General features: G+C 38.9%; 1 protein-coding gene across 1 annotated transcript in view; it reads left to right on the forward strand.

The window, feature by feature from the left end:
• Nucleotides 1-18772: 18772 nt before the first annotated feature.
• Nucleotides 18773-21504, forward strand: part of BARD1 (BRCA1 associated RING domain 1) — a 75084-nt gene continuing 72352 nt past the window's right edge. Inside the window, exon 1 of the mRNA XM_027122154.1 lies at nucleotides 18773-19049. Coding sequence (XP_026977955.1) covers nucleotides 18907-19049 — 143 coding nt within the window. The 5' untranslated portion in view covers nucleotides 18773-18906. The remainder of the gene's footprint in view (nucleotides 19050-21504) is intronic.

The raw sequence follows: 21504 nt of genomic DNA on the forward strand, positions 1-21504 counted from the left end.
AAATCAACAAAATTGCAAATTAAATATTTATCAAAGTATAAATATAAATATAAATCAAAGTATAAGTCTAATGCAATTTAAATTGAAAACATTAACTATGTCTCATGCTACTATTTCAGTAAAGTTAAATAGAAAACTAAATAAAAGACTGGATAAAATAATAAAATAATAGAAAGATTTGAAAGATACAGACTCAGGTCTTATATTTATGTATACTTTTTTTTTTAACCACTGTGACAATCAAGGACCTTTATTCTATTTTTCTGTTTTCTACCATCTTACAGTATTATTTCAACCTCATAATATGTTAAAATATGTGTACATTTTTAACCTCAATAATACTAATACGAATAATGCTAATTCACATTAGTATTAATAATTTCAAGAATTTGCTTGCTATTTGAAGATAATCAGATCTTGTAATTAACTAAATTTTGTCCAGAGCAACCCTTGATTGTCAGTTTATTGAAATTTGCATTAAATAGGTACCTAACTCCAGTTAGTGATGAGGAAAAGAAAAAAAAAATTCTAATGTGTATCTATGATTCTATTTACCAAATACAAAGCCGGAATATGCACATACATCTCTGTATTAGTTTCTTATGGTTGATGCATAAATTACTACACACTTGGTGGCATAAAACAACACGTATTTATTATCTTGCAGTTCTTGGAGTCAAAAGTCCAAAATCGGTTTCACTGGGTTGGACTAAAGTGTTGGCAGGGCCAAGCTCCCCCAGGAGGCTCTAGGGGAGAATTTGTTTCCTTGCCTTTTCCAGCTTCTAGAGCTGCATTGCTTGTGTTCCTTGGCTTATGGCTCCTTCCTCCATCTTCAGATCTGTCTTTGCTTCACCATCACACCACCTTCTCCTTTTCTGTCTCTGTAGTCAAGTCTCCCTCTACCTCCCTCTTATAAGCCTGCCGCAATTTCCTTGCAAGTGTGGTTGTACTGTGGTGAAGACTTTTTTGAATCAGCATGTTGTGCGATCACTCAGTATTTCCAACACTTTTCTCAAGTTTCATTCCTGGGAAACTCGCACTGATTTTAGTTGGCCTTTACTTGGTACATAAAATGTAAATGCAGTGTAGACACAAGCATGAGATTGGTGGCCATCCCAGTGATCCATGCATGAATCGGCTTATGTTTTCAGACTATCACATTTTTCAGCACATAAAATCTCTCTGGTCTGTTTGTCTACCATCATAGCAATTTAGCTCCTCTGAGCCTGAGTTTTGACTTCCGCAGGATGAGGACTCAATTGGTTTGCCCAGCAGGATTTATAATAGGTTATCTCCTTTGGACAGAGCTTTTGTGCCAGGCTGTCTAGCCTGGGCTAACAGTTATGGAATAAGCATCAGCAGGTCCAGTTATGCATAAAGCACTTACTCTGGGGAAGGTAGGCAGCTTCTCAGAAGTGGGCAATCTAAATGCAGGTTTAATTGCATAATTTCTTTAGTAAAATTGGAATGGATTCCGTGATTCTAGAGCCTATGCACTAATGAGGGTCACTAAATTGCTACAGTTGAGGAGATAGGATAAATTCAAGGAAGAATACCCAAATTTATGAAATCTTTTTCACTATCAGTTACAGCTATATACAAGGCTAAAAGGATTGCTAAGTGCTTAGGGTGAAGAGGAAGGTGGGTTAAATTTGAGAAAACTGTCCAGGAGTTGTTATATCTTTATTGATTTCTTGCACAAAGAAAGGTCCTTCTCTTTGGAAGAAAGGAAGGGAAAAATACTTTCAGTGCAGGAATAAATACAGAAGAAAATAAAAGTGTGAGAAACACATAGGAAAGATCAAGGTGCCATTTGTTTGACTTCAGCAGACAAACTAAGTTGGAGCAAAGCAGATGAGGGGATGCAATAGAAGCTTACATTTATGGGTATTATGACTTCTCTAGTGAGAAGGGTTCTTCTATCATAATATGATGTCTGTCATTTATTTTGTCATGAATTTGAAAGCTTCAGAGAGGTAGAGTAAAATGACAGATGAAGTTTATAGTTTCCGTAGAGATTGCTGGGCAGAAAGGCACGGCAGTTACCATGGTCTAGCATTTTTATAATCTATTTTTTCTCATGCACCTCTCACAGTAATATATAATTTTTTAGACCTCCTTGGGAAATTTAAATCATTTGGTAATTTTTATGTACTGCTAACTTTCTAGGAACTTACTAAATTTTGATATGCATCAACTAAAATTACTGTGTGATTGAGTTTATTGAAGAATTTAATTCAAAACAAGACTAACAGTAATTGAGAATCATCCTGAGACATCATTGTCGTTTATATTATTTCCCTGACCTATTCTTATAGGATGCTACTTCTTTGTTACTCATTTGAAAGTGAGAGAAATAGTGTATATGAGACAGAGTTCTTTTGCTCCTGCCATGGACCAAGTTCTAAAAACAAATCTTATGGCCATTGTCCTAGGGAAATTGGTTGGTCATTTCTAATAATTACTAGAACATGTTTGTGGCTGACAGTGGGGGGAAAAGTGGAATCAACAGTGTATTGTCAGAAGTGGTCCCCATTGTTTAAAGCAATGAGAAGGTTCACAGGATTCTAAATAAAGAAATGACTGGGAAAAAAGGATGTTTTTAAAAGGGCAAGATATGGACCAAATTACTAGAATAGAAAAGCATTACAGATGGCAGAAAGGAGGTGCATCTCTATTGAATCTCTGCATTTACTGAATATCTGTTGGCCAATAATGGCTTGGTTTCTAATGCAACCAAATGCAAAACAATTTGGGCACTGAAAGTGCTTCTTCCAGAAGCAAATCTTTTTTTTTTTCTTTGTAAAGCCAAACAAGTAAATTTTATGATGCATTATGATGATTTTTCCTAAATCGCTAGTCAGATAGAATGTGGAGATTTAAAATTATATGTGGGATTTTGCCAGAATGCCCATTCTTAATTATTTTTTGAAAAGGATTGGATAGATTTAAGTTTGATTTACATTTTTTATCATCTTAGTTCCTTATGTAAACCAGATTTGAAAATTCAAATTTATCCAGAGAAACTTTCAAAATGAATCAATACATCACTTTAAGTGAAAATTTCCAGAAATGCTAACTGGTAGAGAGAGCTTCATTTCCTAGCAACAAGTCTCATTCCAACGTTGTATTTTTCTGACTGTGAATATGCATCGTATCATAAGATTATAATTGCATTTCAAATTGTCATAATTTACAGTTATCTTTTCCCTACATATACAAACAACTTAACAAAGTTAAAGACAAACCTAACAATCTGACTAATCATTTTTTTTACCAGTTTAAACTGCCACAGAGAAAAGCAATTAAAATAGAGAATCTTTTGTTTGTTAACAGCTCACCAGTCAGGCAGTGGGTAAGCAATTATTTTTCTGCTTTTTTTTAAGTTAAATTTTGAGATGAACAATTAACTTGTTAAAGACTAGGCATATATTCCCAAAATATATTATTATGACATGAGAATAGCATAACAAGATTTCTGAGGGTGAAATAATATTGCTCAATTTATTTCTCAATGATTTGAGAAATCATTTCTCAATGATTACATTTCATTTATATAAAATGATATTTCTCAATGATTACATTTCATTTATATAAAAATCAAGTCATTTATAGGATGTTTGGGAAGACAGGCCATTCTTGATTATTTAGAGATCAGAGAGGTCTTTCTTCTGAGTTTTCATAATCAAATTCCTGGATTTATACAAGATTGTATAGGAAAGAAAATACAAAATACTTATAAATACATAATACAAAACTGGCCATTTATAAAATTAGTACTCACTCAACACAGAATTCTCTATGCCTAACACTAGATTCTATACTCCCTGTTGCTTAAAGCATCAGCACCTGGACAATATGATATAAATACAATGCAAATCAAATTCAAAGTAAAAATACAAATATTGCATAAGATGCAAACTTTCTTGAAGTCACTGAAAGTGACAATGGGCAGTTTCTAGAATCTTGAGCAAAGAGAATTTCACCACTCAACCACTGGAGAAGAGAAAAGAAAGCAGTAGCAATGATGACAAGGTAGGAGTTTCAAAAGAGAATTATTTTACTATCAAAGGATTAAGAGAGGCCCCTGGGAAAAAGTGGATTAATAATGCCATGTCCAACTATCAAAAACATTTCTTTGCCATGTTACACCGCAAACCAATGAATTTTTAGCTCATTCTTGGTTCATTCTAAAAACGAACACAAGGGCTTCCCTGGTGGCTCAGTGGTTGGGAGTCCTCCTGTCAATGCAGGGGACATGGGATCGAGCCGTGGTCCGGGAGGATCCCCATGAGCCACGGCTGCTGAGCCTGCGCTCTGGAGCGCACGAGCCACAGCTACTGAAGCCCGCGCGCCTAGACCCCGTGCTCTGCAACAGGAGAGACCACCGCGCTGAGAAGTCTGCGCACTGCAACGAAGAGCAGCCCAGGCTCGCGGCAACTAGAGAAAGCCCGCACGCAGCAACAATGACCCAACGCAGCCAAAAATAAATTAATTAATTAATTTTTTAAAAAAATGAACACATAATTGCAGTTATAACCTAAATGTTAAATAAGATAATTTATTTTCACAATTTAAATTTCATTTTTTAAGCTAAAGATCCATCAGATCTCTTTTATCTTCCTCTTCGTTCTTCTCCATCACCTCTTCCTTCTCTTTTTTTTTTTTTTTTCATTCTACTACTTTAGTATTTGTTATGAAATTTTGCCCCGGGATTAAGAGGACCCACCTCAAGTGGACCTTCCCCAGTACGAAATAGTGTCAGATCCCAGGGACCTACTGGGCAAAAACAGAAAAAGGAATGAGCCAGAGCCATTTCAGATCTCAATATTCTGAAAAAGATGAAAGAGCAGGCATTTGGGGACATAAGTAACAACACTTGTTCTGGAATGCCATCATCTTTGGGGGGTAGAATATCCAAAATCAGTGGCCTTTTCTCAGTTCTCAACCCTTGACCTCTCAGCGCTGGAGGAGAGTTTTTTAAAAAGAAGAATGTGATCGCGATGTTTTTCAGTCTCCTCCTCCCTGCACCCACCTTATTCACATACAATCCCAAACTCTTCTTCAAAATAAGTTTTTTCAAACTTAAGTGATGCTTCCTGTATACCTGAATTTTTTCTTTTAATCTGCATCATCTTGCTTCTCCTGCCTCCTAATGTCATCAGTTCCCTAAGGTTCTTGTCCCTCTTCCTCAATACTTTCTCCTTGAATGTCCTGTATATCAAGAATCAGGTTTTATTTACCATGTGGTAAACAGGGACATTTTAGAGATCTTTCTAAATACTTGTCTGACCAAAAAATTTTTTTTCTAATGAAAATCAAGTTTCAACAAATCGAACAGGTACAACAGGCACAATCTCAGGAGGAGGCCATTCTGGTTTCATTACTATTCTGCAACGTGTGGAAACAAATCTCTCACATCCTTCCCTTTCATTCTGGACTTGAAAAGGAATCTCTTTCTATTCAGTGTATTCTTTTTGTTGATTCTAAGTATCAGAGAATACCATCACCAGAATAAATTTTCAGTCTCTCCCCGGCTTGAGTAATTGAAAAAGGGGATGTGACTGAACATCTTTGCTCATTATGATTCAGCCAAGAGCAGCCATACGAGTGAGGAATAAGAACTATGGGTACCTACCCTCCCAGTGCTTTCTAACGAACCATAGGTCATCAGTACTGGGTCTTTTGGTCACCCCTAGTTCTAGTGTAGATGCCCAATAAAAATATTAAGCATAAATTTTAGGTTGAGTTTGAATCTTAAGAGGCTGTCCATATTTGCAATTTATTTTCTTCAGATACCTTACAACTGATCTTAATAGATGATTTTAAAGAAAATCTCACCAGTGACATAGCTCCAATATAAAATGTGAAATCATTATGCCTTATAAAAACATGATTTATACAGGATTTTATTATATTTCACTTAGTTATTAAGTAAAATGTAGTTCATTGACTGATTATAAACTTTTATAAACTGTTTCATGATATTCTTCATTTCATTTATGCAGAATATGAATAATATATCATAGAAAGGAGCTGTTATCCCCTCTGAAGTCATGTTGGAAAACTACAAAAGAAAGTTTATTATTTTAAAAACAAATTCACAATTGTAAAGTTTTTCTTCCTATACTTCATTTCAGTGAGTTAAAATATTGATTTTCACAAACATGAATATTTTAAACTTTTACTATATTAAAAAAACATGCCAAACCTTGTAAAATAATGAGTACTGTATTTGTATTCAAATTTTCATTAGGAATTTTAATAAATATACTTTATGTATTAAGTAGTATACAAAGAAGAAGATAACAAGTGAAGCTACTTTAAAATACAGAGGCTGCAGTACAATCAACTTGGAATAAGATTGTACTTCTCTTCCAAAGAACTTGGTGCCCTTTTTCTCCTTAAATGTTTCCTTTAAGAAGCGCATTGTTTGGAATTCATATTGCTCTCTCTTAGCAAGGTTAGGTCCTTTGTTGCCTTGACAGGATATGGGTGTCTTGATTCATGTTTGCACAGAACTAAACCATCACAGTATATCACACGACTACTGAAACTATTTTATCGTCTTTCTGTCACATTACAAATTGATTTTAAAATACATTTGCCTTATAAAGGCGAAAACTGCATTGGTTATGCTTAAACATTGCATAAACCAAATGTAGTGATCTGTTTATTCTTTACGCTTGCTTGGGCCCAGTTGTTAGCACTTTGGAATGTCCAACTGTCTGCAGTAATTTACTGCAGAAAAAACTCTTTCCTATATTTCTAGAGTCTGCAACTCTTTAACCTTATGAATTTAAGAATGAGTCAAGTTTAATCTTATATCCTACTACAATAATATATTTGTATGTATGTACTATTACATTTATATGCATTTGATCTTAGTTGTATTATGTAGTGGTTTGTTCTATGTTTACTTGGTTGTAAATTTAAGTAAAGCACAACAGAGAAATGAATACACATACTGATGTATTGACAAAGGCTGCAAACATAGTTCAGTTTGTAGGAAAGAAGGTGATGTATTTATTTTATTGTCTTATGGTAACCTTTATTTTCAAAAGTTAGTGGCATCTTTATTTAGAAGATCAATGGATCAAATGCTGTTTAAAATAGGTATTACCGCTATTTCAAAACTGGTATGCTTGTCAGCAAGTAATACTTAAAATACAAGAAATACTCATTTCAAGTAATACTTAACAATTTTTGAATAATTATAACACACTTAAGCAGAGCTGAGCTTGTCAAGATTGCTCGACCTGTGACCATGTTAGTGCTGTAATTTTATTTAAAGAGATATAGCACATGAATGAGAGTAAGAGAGGATGTGGGGCTGTGGTTCTGTTTGATTTGATATTAAATTTATTCCCTGAGTAAGCAGATTAAATTGTTACTTTAATTCAGTATTTTAAAAAATGATCTTTAGATTTTTTTTTAAACTATGTTGTACTAATGTTGTGTAATTAAATACTACCTAAGTCTGAGGATATCTCTATTCAAATTATAGGATATTGATTTTTTGGCTGTGGTTCAAATATCAGAACAGAATGAGTGCGATTTTGTGATTCTCCCCCAATGCTTCAATCATTTATTCTGGCACCCTATAATTCAAGAAAAGAAATTTAATTCCTACTTAGAAATGAAATGAAGAGGAGACATTTCAAAGCAAGCCACATTGTCTATTGATCATAATGGGAGTTGCACAAAATCTTGATAGACTTTTTTAAAAGAAGGTAGTTATTTCGGCAGGGGCCATTGTGCACCGACGATTGAAGTTTAAAAAATTTGTTTTAATTTTAACAAATATAGGGTTGGCTGAGTACCTCTTATTTTGAGTTTGGATAAAGAGAAATATAATGATAATCATTCACGTGTATAGTTTACAGACTGCTTTTACGTAAGGTGTTCTCATTTGATCGTCACAGAAACACTATGAGAAGGCAATTATTATTTTTCCCATTGTAGAGTTAATAAAAGGGAAGCAGAGATTGTAAACTCTGATGAGGGGGTCAGGTTGGGCTTCCAACACCTAAGATAGTGACTGGTATGTAAGCACTCGAGAACCATCTGATCATGAGATAATTGGAAGAATGCATTAAATGGCTTAGGGAAAAAAATTAGCAAATGACAGGGCCAGGGCTTGACCATGTATCTTATAGTTTCAAGAACAATGTCCTGTCTTTGTTTTGCTTATTCATTAGTTGTTATCCCACCTCTCCTGCTTTTTCCTGCCTGCTCCTCCCCCAAGAGATGCTCATGAATTCTCTTAAAAATATGTATACTTTTAAAGTATATTTCTCCTTTTAGTTTTAAATACTCTTAACCATTAAAAAGAGCTGGAAAACAAAGGGTCTTTTTTCCTTTTCCTGTTCTTTCTGGGTTTCGATAATTACTGCTATCACAGCATCCACATTCACCTAAAGTAATAAGCCAGAAAGATGTGAAAATCTTTGACATCAAGTCACTGAGTGTGAAAATAGAACTCTATTGAGAAGATAATATGATCAGAAAAAATTTCAGGTAATATATTTTACCCACACGGACTGTCGTTTCTTGCCTCTGGCAGGATAAGCCTTCATTTGCTGGGCTGTTTGGACAGTTTTGAGAGTGAGACGATAAAAGCCTGAAACATCTTCCAGCACCACGACCTTTGTCCATCTTGTTCTGGTAGCAAACCGTTTCCCCTTGGGGGCAGGAAGTATCTGATGTTTAAAAAAAAAAAAAAAAAAAAAAAAAACCTGAAGCTTCTTACACAGCCCTACTGAGATAAAACAAAAGATTAGATTTCAAACCAGACTGGTGCAAATCTGAGCTCTCACCGTCTTTGCTAACAATTTCATACTTTCCTCATCATTTCAAGGTCCTGGATTGCCAGCCAGCTCCTACCTTTTTTTTTGGCCGCACGATGATGTGTTCTGATTCTGATCTGTAAGTAATAATGTGTTCAGCCAGTTCACCTGCACAAGAGACCTACCTGTTCAGACATGAAATATTATCACCTCTACACTCAGTGTACACAGAAAACATCCATAGCATTTTCCAGGGAGCCAGGCCCCATAAATCCATAGATTTCCGGTTCGTTTCCACAGTAATCCTATATCCAGCTAAAAGAGTTCCATAATTTAGGACTTGTTCTTAAGGTTCTCAGTCACGCAACTCCTGGGACCCTTCACTGGCTGCCTTTTCTAGTTGCAGTTCCCATCTCGTGACGATCTTGTTGCTTCCTCCTTCTGTCCCTCTCCCTCTCTTCCCCTTCCTCCTTCCCAAGCCCCAAACCTAATTTCTCTTGTCCGTGGAAAGTAGTTTAAACACTGCCTATTGCTGCTTTGGCTTTTGCTAATATCCCTTTTAGCCAAGAACCTTATCAAGAATTTTCCCAAACCATCTCACAAAAGAAATTCCGATCTGAACCATTAAGAAAAGGCATTTTTTTTTAACATTCTGATTTAACACGCTCATAGGTTTTATTTCTCTTCATTCAGTTAGATTACATTATAACGTTCCACTTATGGCTTCATGTATGACTAGGGAATGGTGTGGGGAGCGGAATCTAAGCAACACCCACTAAGGAGAATTGAATCATCTTTAGAGAACTTGGAGGGCACGAATGATTTAGGAATGTCTAGAGAAAACAACAACAACAACAAACTTATCTTAATTAAAGAGAAAGTAGAGCAAGTTTGGTCCAGAAATAATGCCCCCAGGATCAAAGGGCCAAGCTGATTCTGACTACAGCATATCTGTCACTTTGTCCTCATTCATTCACTCACTCATTCATGTAAATACCTACTAAGCTCCTGGTGCGGTTCTGTGTGCTGGGGTTATAACAATGAGTAGACAAAAATCCCTGCTTTCCTGGAGCTTACATTCCATGAGGAAACACAGATACTAAATTAGATCAATATAAGTTAAATATATAATGTATTAGCTAGTGATACCCGCCAGAAACACACAGAGAAGGTAAAACACGGTAGGAAGTGTTCCTCCAGTCCAGCCCCTCACAGGCATGCGATGTGAACATAAAAGTACAGCAAAACCAGAAGCGTCAACTTCATACATTCTTTTTGGGAGATACTGAAGGCACTAGGCAACGTAATTAGTACAGAGTAGGTACAAGATTGGGGAAAAGGAAATCTCCCTATTCTAATAAAGCAGTGTTGACCCAGAGTTCCTTCCAAAGGCAGCAGCTAGAGACGATTTTGAGCTGGAGGGGTTGTGGAGTCCAAAGGAGTAAGAATCTCACCATCTCAGAGCATATCAGGTTTCTGAACCGAGGCAGCAGAAGTCACTGCAAGGCTCAGAATCAAAGCCTAGGAAGAGGGAAAATCTAGATGCCAATACTGTAGCCAATAGCACTGTGTTTGTGAGTAAACATGAAATATAGCCTGAAGACTTCCACTGGGCGGGGAGGCCGGGCGGGGTGGGGGTGGGGTGCGGGGGAGACACCAGATCCAACACAGCAGGAAGATGCTCTGGTGTACGGGTAAATGTTGAACAACTGGCTTTCTGAGAGTAATTCCCACACACGTTCACTGATATTTGTGTTCAATTCATGAGTAAGATAAAAGTGAAACTTGTTTGTCAGTGATGTGAGTGAATTGTTTGCTCAGTCAGTTTTGAATACTGGAAAAATAAATCACCAATTTTTTGTACCTATTCACGATACAAGAGCTATAGATATGACATATTAATCTGTATTATTAACATAGATTTCAAGCTACCAGGTCATGTTACTGAATGTGGAGTTGGCAAGAATGTGCAAGGACATACCATTATATACCATGGCATGTCCATCATAGACATTTTTTAAAAATGTAATTCACATTAAGAGGTTAGATAATAAAAAAAAATGTAGTAAAACATTTAGGAAGTGATGAGTTTTAAATATTTATTACTTTTGTTTTAAGAAATTATTTAATTCTAAGTTTACACAATATGGTTTTTAATAATGGCTATGTTTAACAAATAGCTAGTAAAATTCCTACAAATATAAGGTTGGCTCTTATGAACCTGTATAAACCAGCTAGCACACATCACTGGTAGATGCCAAAACTATATAAATGTAGACTGTTATTATTAATAATGTGACAATTTTTATTCTCAGGCTCAAGTTGCCCTGAAAGGGCAAGTTTAAAAAAAAATTCAGTCCTTTAATTTTACTCTATTTGCTTTGATTAGATTGGGGCTTTTCTTTGAATCTCTAAGCAACCTATTTCCAAATCTCTCTTACAATGCATAAATGAGCAAATAATAATCTCAACCATTATTTGTTGATTCCTGCTAGCTTCCCTCTCAAGAAGGTGACTTTTCACTAATTCCTCCCCAAATTCCAGAAGTTCCTTATTGCATTCAGCTATGTACTATATGTAATCACTACTATCCAATATGCATTAGGTTGAGCCAGATGAAATTGCTGTTATCTGACCATTTCTGACCTACGCTTCAGTTCAATGTCTTTGCTCTAGTCAAACTGGTGCCGATGTTCCCCCATCATTTGTGTCTGTGTTTATATCATTTTGCCCATTTGAAATAATCTTCCTCCACCCTTCTACTACTTTAAACCTCTCTATCTATAAGACTTAACTTCTGCTTTCACTTCTTCCACAAAGATATCCACGATCACCCCAGTCTTCTTTTTTTTCTTTTTTTTAAATAAGTTTATTTATTTTAGGATCTGTTGGGTCTTTGTTGCTGCACGCAGACTTTCTCTAGTTGCGGTGAGCGGGGGCTACTCTTTATTGCGGTGCGCAGGCTTCTCATTGTGGTGGCTTGTCTTGTTGCAGAGCACAGGCTCTAGGCATGTGGGCTTCAGTAGTTGAAGCACGCAGGCTCAGTAGTTGTGGCTCGTGGGCTCTAGAGCGCAGGCTCAGTAGTTGTGGCACGCAGGCTTAGTTGCTTCACGGCATGTGGGATCTTCCCGTACCAGGGCTCAAAGCTGTGTCCCCTGCATTGGCAGGTGGATTCTTAACCACTGTGCCACCAGGGAAGTCCTCCCCAGTCTTCTGTAAGCAATTTTTTTTTTTTTTGGCCGGGCCACAAGGCTTGCAGAGTCTTAGTTCCCTGACGACCAGGGATCAAACCTGGGCCACAGCAGTGAAAGCGCTGAGTCCTAACCACTGGACCAACAGGACCCTGTAAGCAATTTTAAGCATTCTCTTCCCTGACCTTTTGTGATACTTACATGTGCACCACATAACTGAACACTTAATTATAACCTGTCTCATATCATATTATTTGTATTGTTTCTTATATTAATCTTGTCTGTAGACAGTAAATTCTCTGAGGGGAAAGACTATAAGTTAAACTTCTTCTATAATCGTACAATGCATAATTGTGCTGAACATCAGTACACACCCTCATATTTAAACTGACTTGGACTTAAAGTCCTTGGAAGTTAATTAAAACTAGGTTATGCAGGTGCTTAAAACCTGAGCTTTGAAGTCAGGCAGACCTGAATCGATTTTCCCTACTCTGCCGCTTATAACCTGCGTGTCCTTGGGATGATTACTCAACAACCTGAAGCCCCTTTCCCCCTTCTGTCAATTGGATAAATAATGACCTCTTTACCTTCAGGTGATGGATAGGATTATATGGTAAGTCTAAATTATATAGACTCTTTGTGGAAATTTAAAACCAACGGATACAGTTGACCCATGAACAACAGGGGTTTGAACTTCACAGGTCCACTTGTACGTGGACTTTTTTCAATAAACACAGTAGGCCCTCCGTATCTGTAGTTTTGGCATCTGCGGATTCAACCAACCATGGATCCCAAACTTAATACATGATCTAAGGTTGGTTTAACCCTTGGATATGGAACCCCGGATACAGAGGGCTTACACGGGACTTGAGCAACCTTGGATTTTGGTATCGTGATAGGTCATGGAACCAACACCCACCCCCTACCCCCCTGACCCCTGTCCCATTCTGAGGAACGACTATATATTTTTCTCAGTGATTTGATTAATTCATGCAAAGGAAAGACTATCATTGTGTATGTCTGGCTTAACAATGCAAAGTGTTGTTATAGTTAGTTTTAAGATAAGGTTTATTCATTGAAATAACTTCCCAATCTCCCAATTAACACCTAAAAGTTGCATATATATATATATATATATATATATATATATATATATATTATTTTGAGGCTGGGGGCAACAGATATTTTTAAAAGTTGAAATATACTGGATTGCAATCTACCTGACTATCCAAGAGGATATTGTTCTTATTATCTAAGAATAAATTTCTTATCATTTTATTATTCTTTTTTTTAAAATTTAGTTTATTTATTTACTTTTGGCTGTGTTGGGTCTTCATTGCTGCACGTGGGCTTTCTCTAGTTGTGGTGAGCGGGGGCTACTCTTCGTTGCAGTGTGCAGGCTTCTCACTGCAGTGGCTTCTCTTGTTGTGGAGCACGAGCTCTAGGCGCGCGGGCTTCAGTAGTTGTGGCTCACGGGCTCAGTAGTTGCGGATTGCAGGCTCTAGAGCACAGGCTCAGTAGTTGTGGCGCACGGGCTGAGTTGCTCCGCGGCATGTGGGATCTTCCTGGACCAGGGCTTGAACCCGTGTCCCCTGCATTAGCAAGCAGATTCTTAACCACTGCACCACCAGGGAAGCCCCATTTTATTATTCTTGAACCTAGAGTTTTTATAGAGTGATAAGTGACAGAATTTATTAAGAACTTACTGTGTGTCAAGGACTTTGCTAAGGTTATTAGCTTATTTTATCCATTCAATAGCAATGAGGTATTTTCTATTATCCCTACTTCACAGATGAAAAAATATATAAGCTATCGTTTGAGATAGCGAGAGAAGCAACTAAATGAAGGCAATGTAAAAATACTGAGGAGAGATTTAATAAACTTTGTCACAGAGAGTGACTTTACAACAGTAACTAAATTTTAATTCAATATTCTAAACTCCAAAATGTATTTCTAAAGGCCTATTAAGGGTTATTATCAATACTAGCAAAATGAATCTAATATGAACAAGGCATAATTTCCAAAACAGTATATGTGAATGGAAAAAAAAAATAAAGCTGAAATGCACTTGGTAACTGGCCATTGCTTTCGGGAACAATGGTATACAGTCATTCACTCATTTCCCTATTTATCGAATGTATAATGTGTCCAAGGCATACTTAAATATACTGGTTACCTCTTATATGTCCTTGGAAAGAAATTTAAATTATTGTATGAATTTTGATTGCACTGATTACAAAATTTTGAAACACAATGGAACCCAAACTAGGGTCAATGCTCATTTCCTAAATGAACATTTTATGTGCAAACAAACAGCTGCTGGAATTCAACAGAATTTAAAACAAGCAGTTTGTAAATTTTACATACAGCTGTTTTTGGTGATTTTTGTCAACAGAATCTTCCTGCTTTGCATCACAACATTCTTTCATTATGGTGTCCCATCAAAGAATAACTTGCTGGCTTTAATCACATTTACAGAGATTTATGACTTAATACTTATTCGGTGGTAGAGCTTCTCAACACAAAATGTCAGTGAGCCTGTTATAAATTGCTTCTGGTGTTCCTACTCTATCTTTTATTTGGCTGCGAATATTTCCACCTGAAAGTGATAAATTCCTGCTATAACCACTTTATGTGCTTCAGTAATTACACTGTACAGAAAAAGGGGGTTTCTACTGAGATCTCTCCTTAAAAACAGCAAGCAATAAAAGGCAGTGGAATGAGCTGAACTCTGAAGTCTGTTGAACCAAAAACAATGACGAGTGAAATATCTGTGTCAGACTGAATTTGATAAATGATCAGGAAATACAGAAGACATCAAAACCTTTAAAACCATTGCTGAAGGGACATAATAATATATCTATGTCCTTAGACTACATACTTCTGATTCTGTAACAGAAATTTGGCAGGTGCCCACAAGAATGGGGCTAACATCCTTTCAAAACCATTTCAAAATATCTAGATGCTTCTAGTGACTTAGGTAATTTTTCAGTAAATGCCAAGGTCTGCATGACATTGAGACTGTGTCTATATGTGCAACCCAGAGAGACTGTAACCACTAACTTGATCAATACATGTATGTACAACTGTACTGCCCAAGTAGGGGTCCACATTCGTCATGTGGCGTCTGTGGGTGGTCGGTACTGATTAGTTTTGGCCATACTGTTTTGTTTGCTTCATATAAGCTGTCTATAGTACATAGGGCAAAATTACTGTTTTTAATTGTTGAGGTTTCCTTGCTCTTAAAGGAAGAACAAAATAAATAACAGATCTCCAAGTTAACTGAACAAAACTATAAGGATTTTCGTTAACGGGGCCTAACACCATGCCAAGGACGGTGTTAGGAATTCAGTAGATAACTTCATTTGCGATGATACTAAGAGAGATTATGGTCATTAAGCAAAATTCAAGCTTCCTGTCAGAGTTATTGCACCATATTTGCAAAGGAATTGCTACGGCAAGTATCTCTGTTCCATAGTCGTGGAATTGAGTGGCTCCCTCTAGCTCAGAAGATGTACTCTTCCGTAAGAGAATTTTAAAGCAAGCATAACTGGCTTAGTGCAACTCAACAATGCTAAAACCAGTTCTAAAGATGGGAAAATGTGTTGTGCGCTGTGACTTAAGCTTCAATATATGTATTAAAGTTCAGGACAGTCCATTGTGAAGGGATTTGCATTGGTTGTGCTGCATTCCTGGTTTAGAACAGTTTCATAGTTTGTAATTCCTTTCTCACAGCAACCCTGTGAGAGATGATACACATTAATCTGACATTTACAAAAGATGAAACTAAGTTCCAAGATAGGTTAAACAATGGGCCCATGGGCTCAATTCTAGGAAATGGCAGGGGTTGGTTTATAACCCAGTTCTGCTTGACTCCAGAGCTCTATGGCACTTAATCATTATGCCACATTGGATTCCAGAAAAAAATGGCACAGAGCTTATGAATTTAACTTAGGTTAATGGCATTTTCACATAGGAAGCCTAGCTCAGTCAAATGCAGAGAGCAGGCACCGCACTCCTAGATGCTGTGGAGGTTTGTTCCACTCCATCAATTACCACATTCAGTTGTTCTTTATCAATTGTTTTCAAACTGCATTTTCTGGGGGTAACTCTAGGTTTCGTAGAGGTCCTTGCAAACAAAATTTATATCTGTCAGAGAGTGCACTCAAAAGAATCGAGGTGGTTGATTTCACTGCATGACACCATAATTCAAAGCCAGAGAAGAATTAGTGTGCGTGCTGAATTTGTGAGATAGCTTCATATTCCACGGGCTGAGAGTCTGGGTGTTACGCTTGTCCCATTTTACTTGTTATATATGTTTATCCAAGTGAATATGAGTAAGATTTACTACTTGTAAAATACTTCACAACACAACAGAAGGAAAAAAAATAGCATTTAGACTGTTTTCAACGAACTGTTATATTGAGCCTGAAGATTGGGAAAGAGATCCAGGCTGGAGATGCCTTTGGAGTACAGAAGAATTACAGATGGTAATCAAAGTGATGTGGGGCAGGGCATGGAAAGAGAATGGGTAAATGGGCTAAAGCAAGCCAATTTGTATGCCTCAGAACCCCCCCCTGGGACTGGAGAGTCACACTGGGGTAGGATGAATAATTTTGGAAGGGTTGAAGGTTCTAAGGTTCTGGGGAATACTGCTTAACTGGAAGGAGAGGAGGATAGACTAGGAGTGAAATGGAGCAACAAACCTAAACTTGATGGACTCAGGGGGTCCTTGCAGGGAAACGGAAAGGGAAGTAAGATACCATTTATCCCTTTTTAAAGTGGAGAGGGGATACTGTTAATGCCCTAAGCTAAGGCTTTACCAGGACCCTATAGCTGGACTGCATTTGCCTGGGGAAGTTTTTTCTGGGAACAGAATTTCAGGATTTCACACACTGTTGGTGTACCTCATCCTGGGTAGGTCACCCATCTTCCACCTGCACACATAATGGACATGGGAGAAAGAATTGGCTCTTGAAATTCAGGATCCAGGCCTGAGAGGAAGAGTTGGTTCAAAAACACATATCCCGGGCTTCCCTTGTGGCACAGTGGTTGAGAGTCCGCCAGCCGATGCAGGGGACACGGGTTCGTGCCCCGGTCCGGGAAGATCCCACATGCCACGGAGCGGCTGGGCCCGTGAGCCATGGCCGCTGAGCCTGTGCGTCCGGAGCCTGTGCTCTGCAACGGGAGAGGCCACAACAGTGAGAGGCCCGCGTACCACACACAAAAAAATAAATAAATAAAAGCAGAAAAAAAAACCCCACATATCCCATCTCCACTAAAAGCTAAGCATCAGTCACCTGAGCTGTAGCACTGCAGGGCTGGGAGGAAGCAAATGGAAGGGGAAGTGGCAGATGGAAGAGTAAGCTTGCTTATTCTCTTGACGTGTACTATGGCCACCATGAAACAGCTACCAAGACTTTTGTGAGTTTGGGGAGAGGTAATGGAGCAGTGGTAGAAGGAAGAGGAAACTCATAGGAGAAAGAAGTCATTGCACCTGCATCATAATTCATTTAATAGCACTGTAGGAACAGGCCAGTAACAATTGTTTGGTCCTCAAAGCATTTGACCAAAATGTGAAATTTTCATTTACTCTGATCACAGTTAAATTATGCCCTAATAAAAAAATGCATCTGATAAAAATATTCAGTGTCATGCTGTGGTAAGTAAAGCATTCACAGTACTGATCATCTTCACATTAGTTTTGAGTACTTATGATGTAGGTGCTTTTACATGTACTGTAATCCCAGAAATCTACAGGATAAATACTATTATCCCCGTTTTGCAGATAAGGAAACAAATGCTCAGAGAACTTAAGGCTTGACTTAAATCACACAATTATTCAGTGGAGGAAGTGGGATTAGAAGTAGGACTTCCCTGCTCCTGAGGTCTCCAACTAACTCCATTATACACCATAGCATCTCTCCAAGTTCATTTAACATTTTAAGTTCTCTAGAGTTTGATTTCTCTGCAAAGGGTAAGCAATGGCTTAAAAAAATCAAGGATTAACTTCTTGGCTACCTGTGAGGTTAAATATATATATTTATATATATTTGGTTAATTTCATGTGTTATCATAGGTCAGGTAAAACACCCTATAAGACCTTATTTAGTTTTACTCGTTCTGCGTCTACTAACCACGTGTTTATTTGGAAATGTTTTAGATGGCTGCCGTGTAGCTTAAAGACTGAGCGGCACTTGGGTGGACACCGGGTTATCAGCTAGAAGGCTATGGGAACACTCCAGGTGAAAATGATACAACTGGGCCTGTTGTGAAGACAGAAGTGGGAAGATTTGAGAGTAAGGGGAAAAAAATGCAAGGGTTTGGCAGCGGACTGGATGGGGAGGGTGAAGGGGTGCGTAGTAGGTGTATCTGTATATATGGCTATCAATGAAAAGCCGGGGGTGGGGGTGGGGAGAGAAAAGAAAGTTACCTTCTTAGGAATTAAAAGAGTGTCAATGTTACAAGCAAAGCGTTTCCAAGCTCAGCAGTAGTCGAAACAGCAGAGACCATGCTCAACTAAAAAGTTTCTCGGTTTGTGACTTTCCATTGATTACATTCGGCTAAGGGTCCCTAGAATCCTCACTATGGGAAAGCAAGGACTTGCTCACTTTCTTGCCTTTACGCCTCAGGGCAGCCTGTGGCCCCGCCCCCTTTCCCAACGACAGCAGGTGTCCTACCAAGGTCGCGCCCCGCCCCTCGCCGAGGCCCCGCCCCCCGTCCCGCGCGCCGGGACTTTTGGCGCGTTTTGGCCATGCCCCGCCCACCCCGCGCGCCTGGTGCCCTAGGCGTCCCGCAGGCACAGAAGTGGGAACAGCTGGGGCAGGGGGCCGGCTGTCAGGTCGCAGGCTTGCGCTGTCTGGGTGGTTGCCCGAGTTCGCCCAGCCTCCCGCTCTCCCAGGAGACTTCTCCGCGAGGGCGGGGCGATGCAGGGGAACAGGCAGCCGAGGGTCCGCTCCGGGAACGAGCCTCATCCTGCGCCCGCCATGGAGCCGGCTGGTCGCGGCGCCTGGGCCCACAGCCGCGCCGCGCTCTACCGGCTGGAGAAGCTGCTGCGCTGCTCGCGTTGGTAAAGACCGACCCTCGAGGGGGCTGCCGGGAGGGCCTCGGCGGGGGGCAGGCGTCTTTTCAAACCTCCGGTTTCCTCCGTTCATTCCCGTCTCCCCACCTCCCCCCAGCAGTTGGGCCGCCGAGCAGAGTTAGTACCAGGGATCTGGTGTTATTTATCCCCACTCCGGGCCCCCCTTCAACCCTTTCTGGGCGGCTTTCTAGCCTTTCTTGCACCAAACCCAACTAACATGGTAGTTTTCAAACTTTAGCGGGCCTGAGAGTCTGGAGGCGTGGCTAAAGATGCGGATCCCTGTTCCCGCCTCCAGAGTTTGAATCTGTAGTGCTGAGGCTTCTGCACTGTTTACCGGGCCCGTGATTCTTGTGACCAGGGTAATACCAGAACCTTAGGCCGAGGGCTGTTAGGTTTGAAGAGGCCCACTAAATTAGAAGCAGCTGTCACCGTTTGCTGAGCTGGCCCCGTTGACCTTTTCTCCGTCGCAGCCTTGTTTGGGGAGGGAGGAGAGTTTTGGGGACTTTTTTGAGGGGTAGATTGAAGATGGCGGGGTGATGGACATCGCCAATTTCTCTTTCAATATCACATTTCCTTGGTTTGATCAAAGACTGTATGGCTTGGGGTTCCAGCTCTTAAGAGATGCTGTTTATTATTTTTGCTTATTTTCCTTCATGCTGTTACACCATGGGAATCCTTTAAGTTCAAAGTTTTCGTTCCATCTGAAGACATCACTTTCTTGACTGGTACTCCTTGCTTCTTCTTTTCCTGTAGCTCCTCCTAGTATAGAAATAAAGAAGGTTTATAAAACCCAAGAAGGGCTTATCTCACTTTTCATTTCTTCCAAAAGCGTTTATTGAGCGCCTGCTGTGTGCACAGCTCAGTATTTCTGCATCCGTATCACTCTGGCAGGTTTTCTCTCTGCTTGTAGCTGTTCTACCCTATTTCTTTTTTGGGACTTTGTTTTGATTTTTTTCCCCCCTCTGATGTCCAACTTGCAGAACTTTGTTGTATGTAAAGCATAAGTAACATAGCAACTCTTTCTTTAAAAATGGAAAGGACGTAACTGTCAGAGTTTCGCACTTATATTTTGTTTTACAAAATCTTTAAACCTTGTGACAAAATGACATCATTACCCTCCTTAGAAAAGTGGCACTTTTGTACATGAAGACATTCTGATGTTGTGTGTGTTTTCCCATAGCACAAGGGTCATCCATCAGAGACTAAAAAATTTAAAACTGGCTCTGCTGGTTGCTATAAGCAATTGTAGTCACACCTTCATAAGTCAACGAAAGTTAGACATTCAGATGGCACATTTCTGTACGGAAGGCACTAGGGCGGCAGCGTGATGCCTCACTTGGACCGTAGAGTCAGACTGCTGGGGTCAGGTTCCAGCTTTGATACTGCTGAATGGCCCTAGTCATTCAACATCTCTGTGCCTCAGTTTCCTTATCTGAGTGACGATGGTGCTCAGCTCATCCTCCTGTGAGGATTCATTAATAATAAAAAAATATATTATTGAACACCTACCAAGTGCCAGACTACTCTAGGCATTGGAGATTCATTAGTAAGCAAAGCAGACAGAAACCCCAACCCTTATGAAGCTAACATTCTATGGGAGGGAAGAAACTAAATGAAATTATACATGTAAAGTGGTGAATGTGGTGATTGTTATAGAATAAGTGATTAACAGCAGGTGTTTTATGAAAATACAAAAATACAGTCTGCTTGCTGAATGGTTTGGGGGAGACAAAAGAGGAATAAAAGAGGAATAATCTATAGGTTGTCCTGAAATCTAATAAAGCCAGTTTCACTTTTATCCCCTACCAGTATTTTTCCAGTTTCTAACTGAAGTGAGCAGACAGTAGGAGCCAAAAGACTGAAAGTAGACATCAGTAACTAGGTCCAGACTTTTAATACAACCCGTCGTGGATGGTTAATGATACTGAACTCCAGTGATTTGTTTATTCATGAAAAAACATTTTTTTTTTTTGGTCCGCAGCTCGCCATGCGGCTTGTGGGATCTTAGTCCCCCAACCAGGGATTGAATCCGGGCCCTTGGCAGTGAATGCGAGGAGTCCTAACTATTGGCGTGCCAGGGAATCCCCTCCAGTGATTTAAAAAAAAAAAAAATTAATATACGAACCACTGATGGATTAACTAAATCTCAGCTGTTTCTTTTGGTGCAAATTTTAACATAGGGCTCTGCAAACTTTCTCTGTTAAGGGTCACATAGTATATATTTTAGGCTTTGCTGTCACAAACAGTGTCTGTTCTTTTTTTGTTTTTACAACCCTTAAAAACATAAAAAAATAATTCTTACCTCAAGGGCTTTACAAAAACAGGCTACTGGCTTGATTTGGTGCATAGACAGTAGTTTGCAAAACTGTTTTAACAGGTAAAACATCTTAAGGTTAAAAATCCTTTTTGGTGTAAAATTTAATGTCACATGGGATTTAGTGTT

Source organism: Aethalodelphis obliquidens, unplaced genomic scaffold (genome assembly GCF_003676395.1).
Source record: "Aethalodelphis obliquidens isolate GAN/ISIS:26980383/991018 unplaced genomic scaffold, ASM367639v1 scaffold2, whole genome shotgun sequence".
Classification (NCBI taxonomy): Eukaryota; Metazoa; Chordata; class Mammalia; order Artiodactyla; family Delphinidae; genus Aethalodelphis; species Aethalodelphis obliquidens.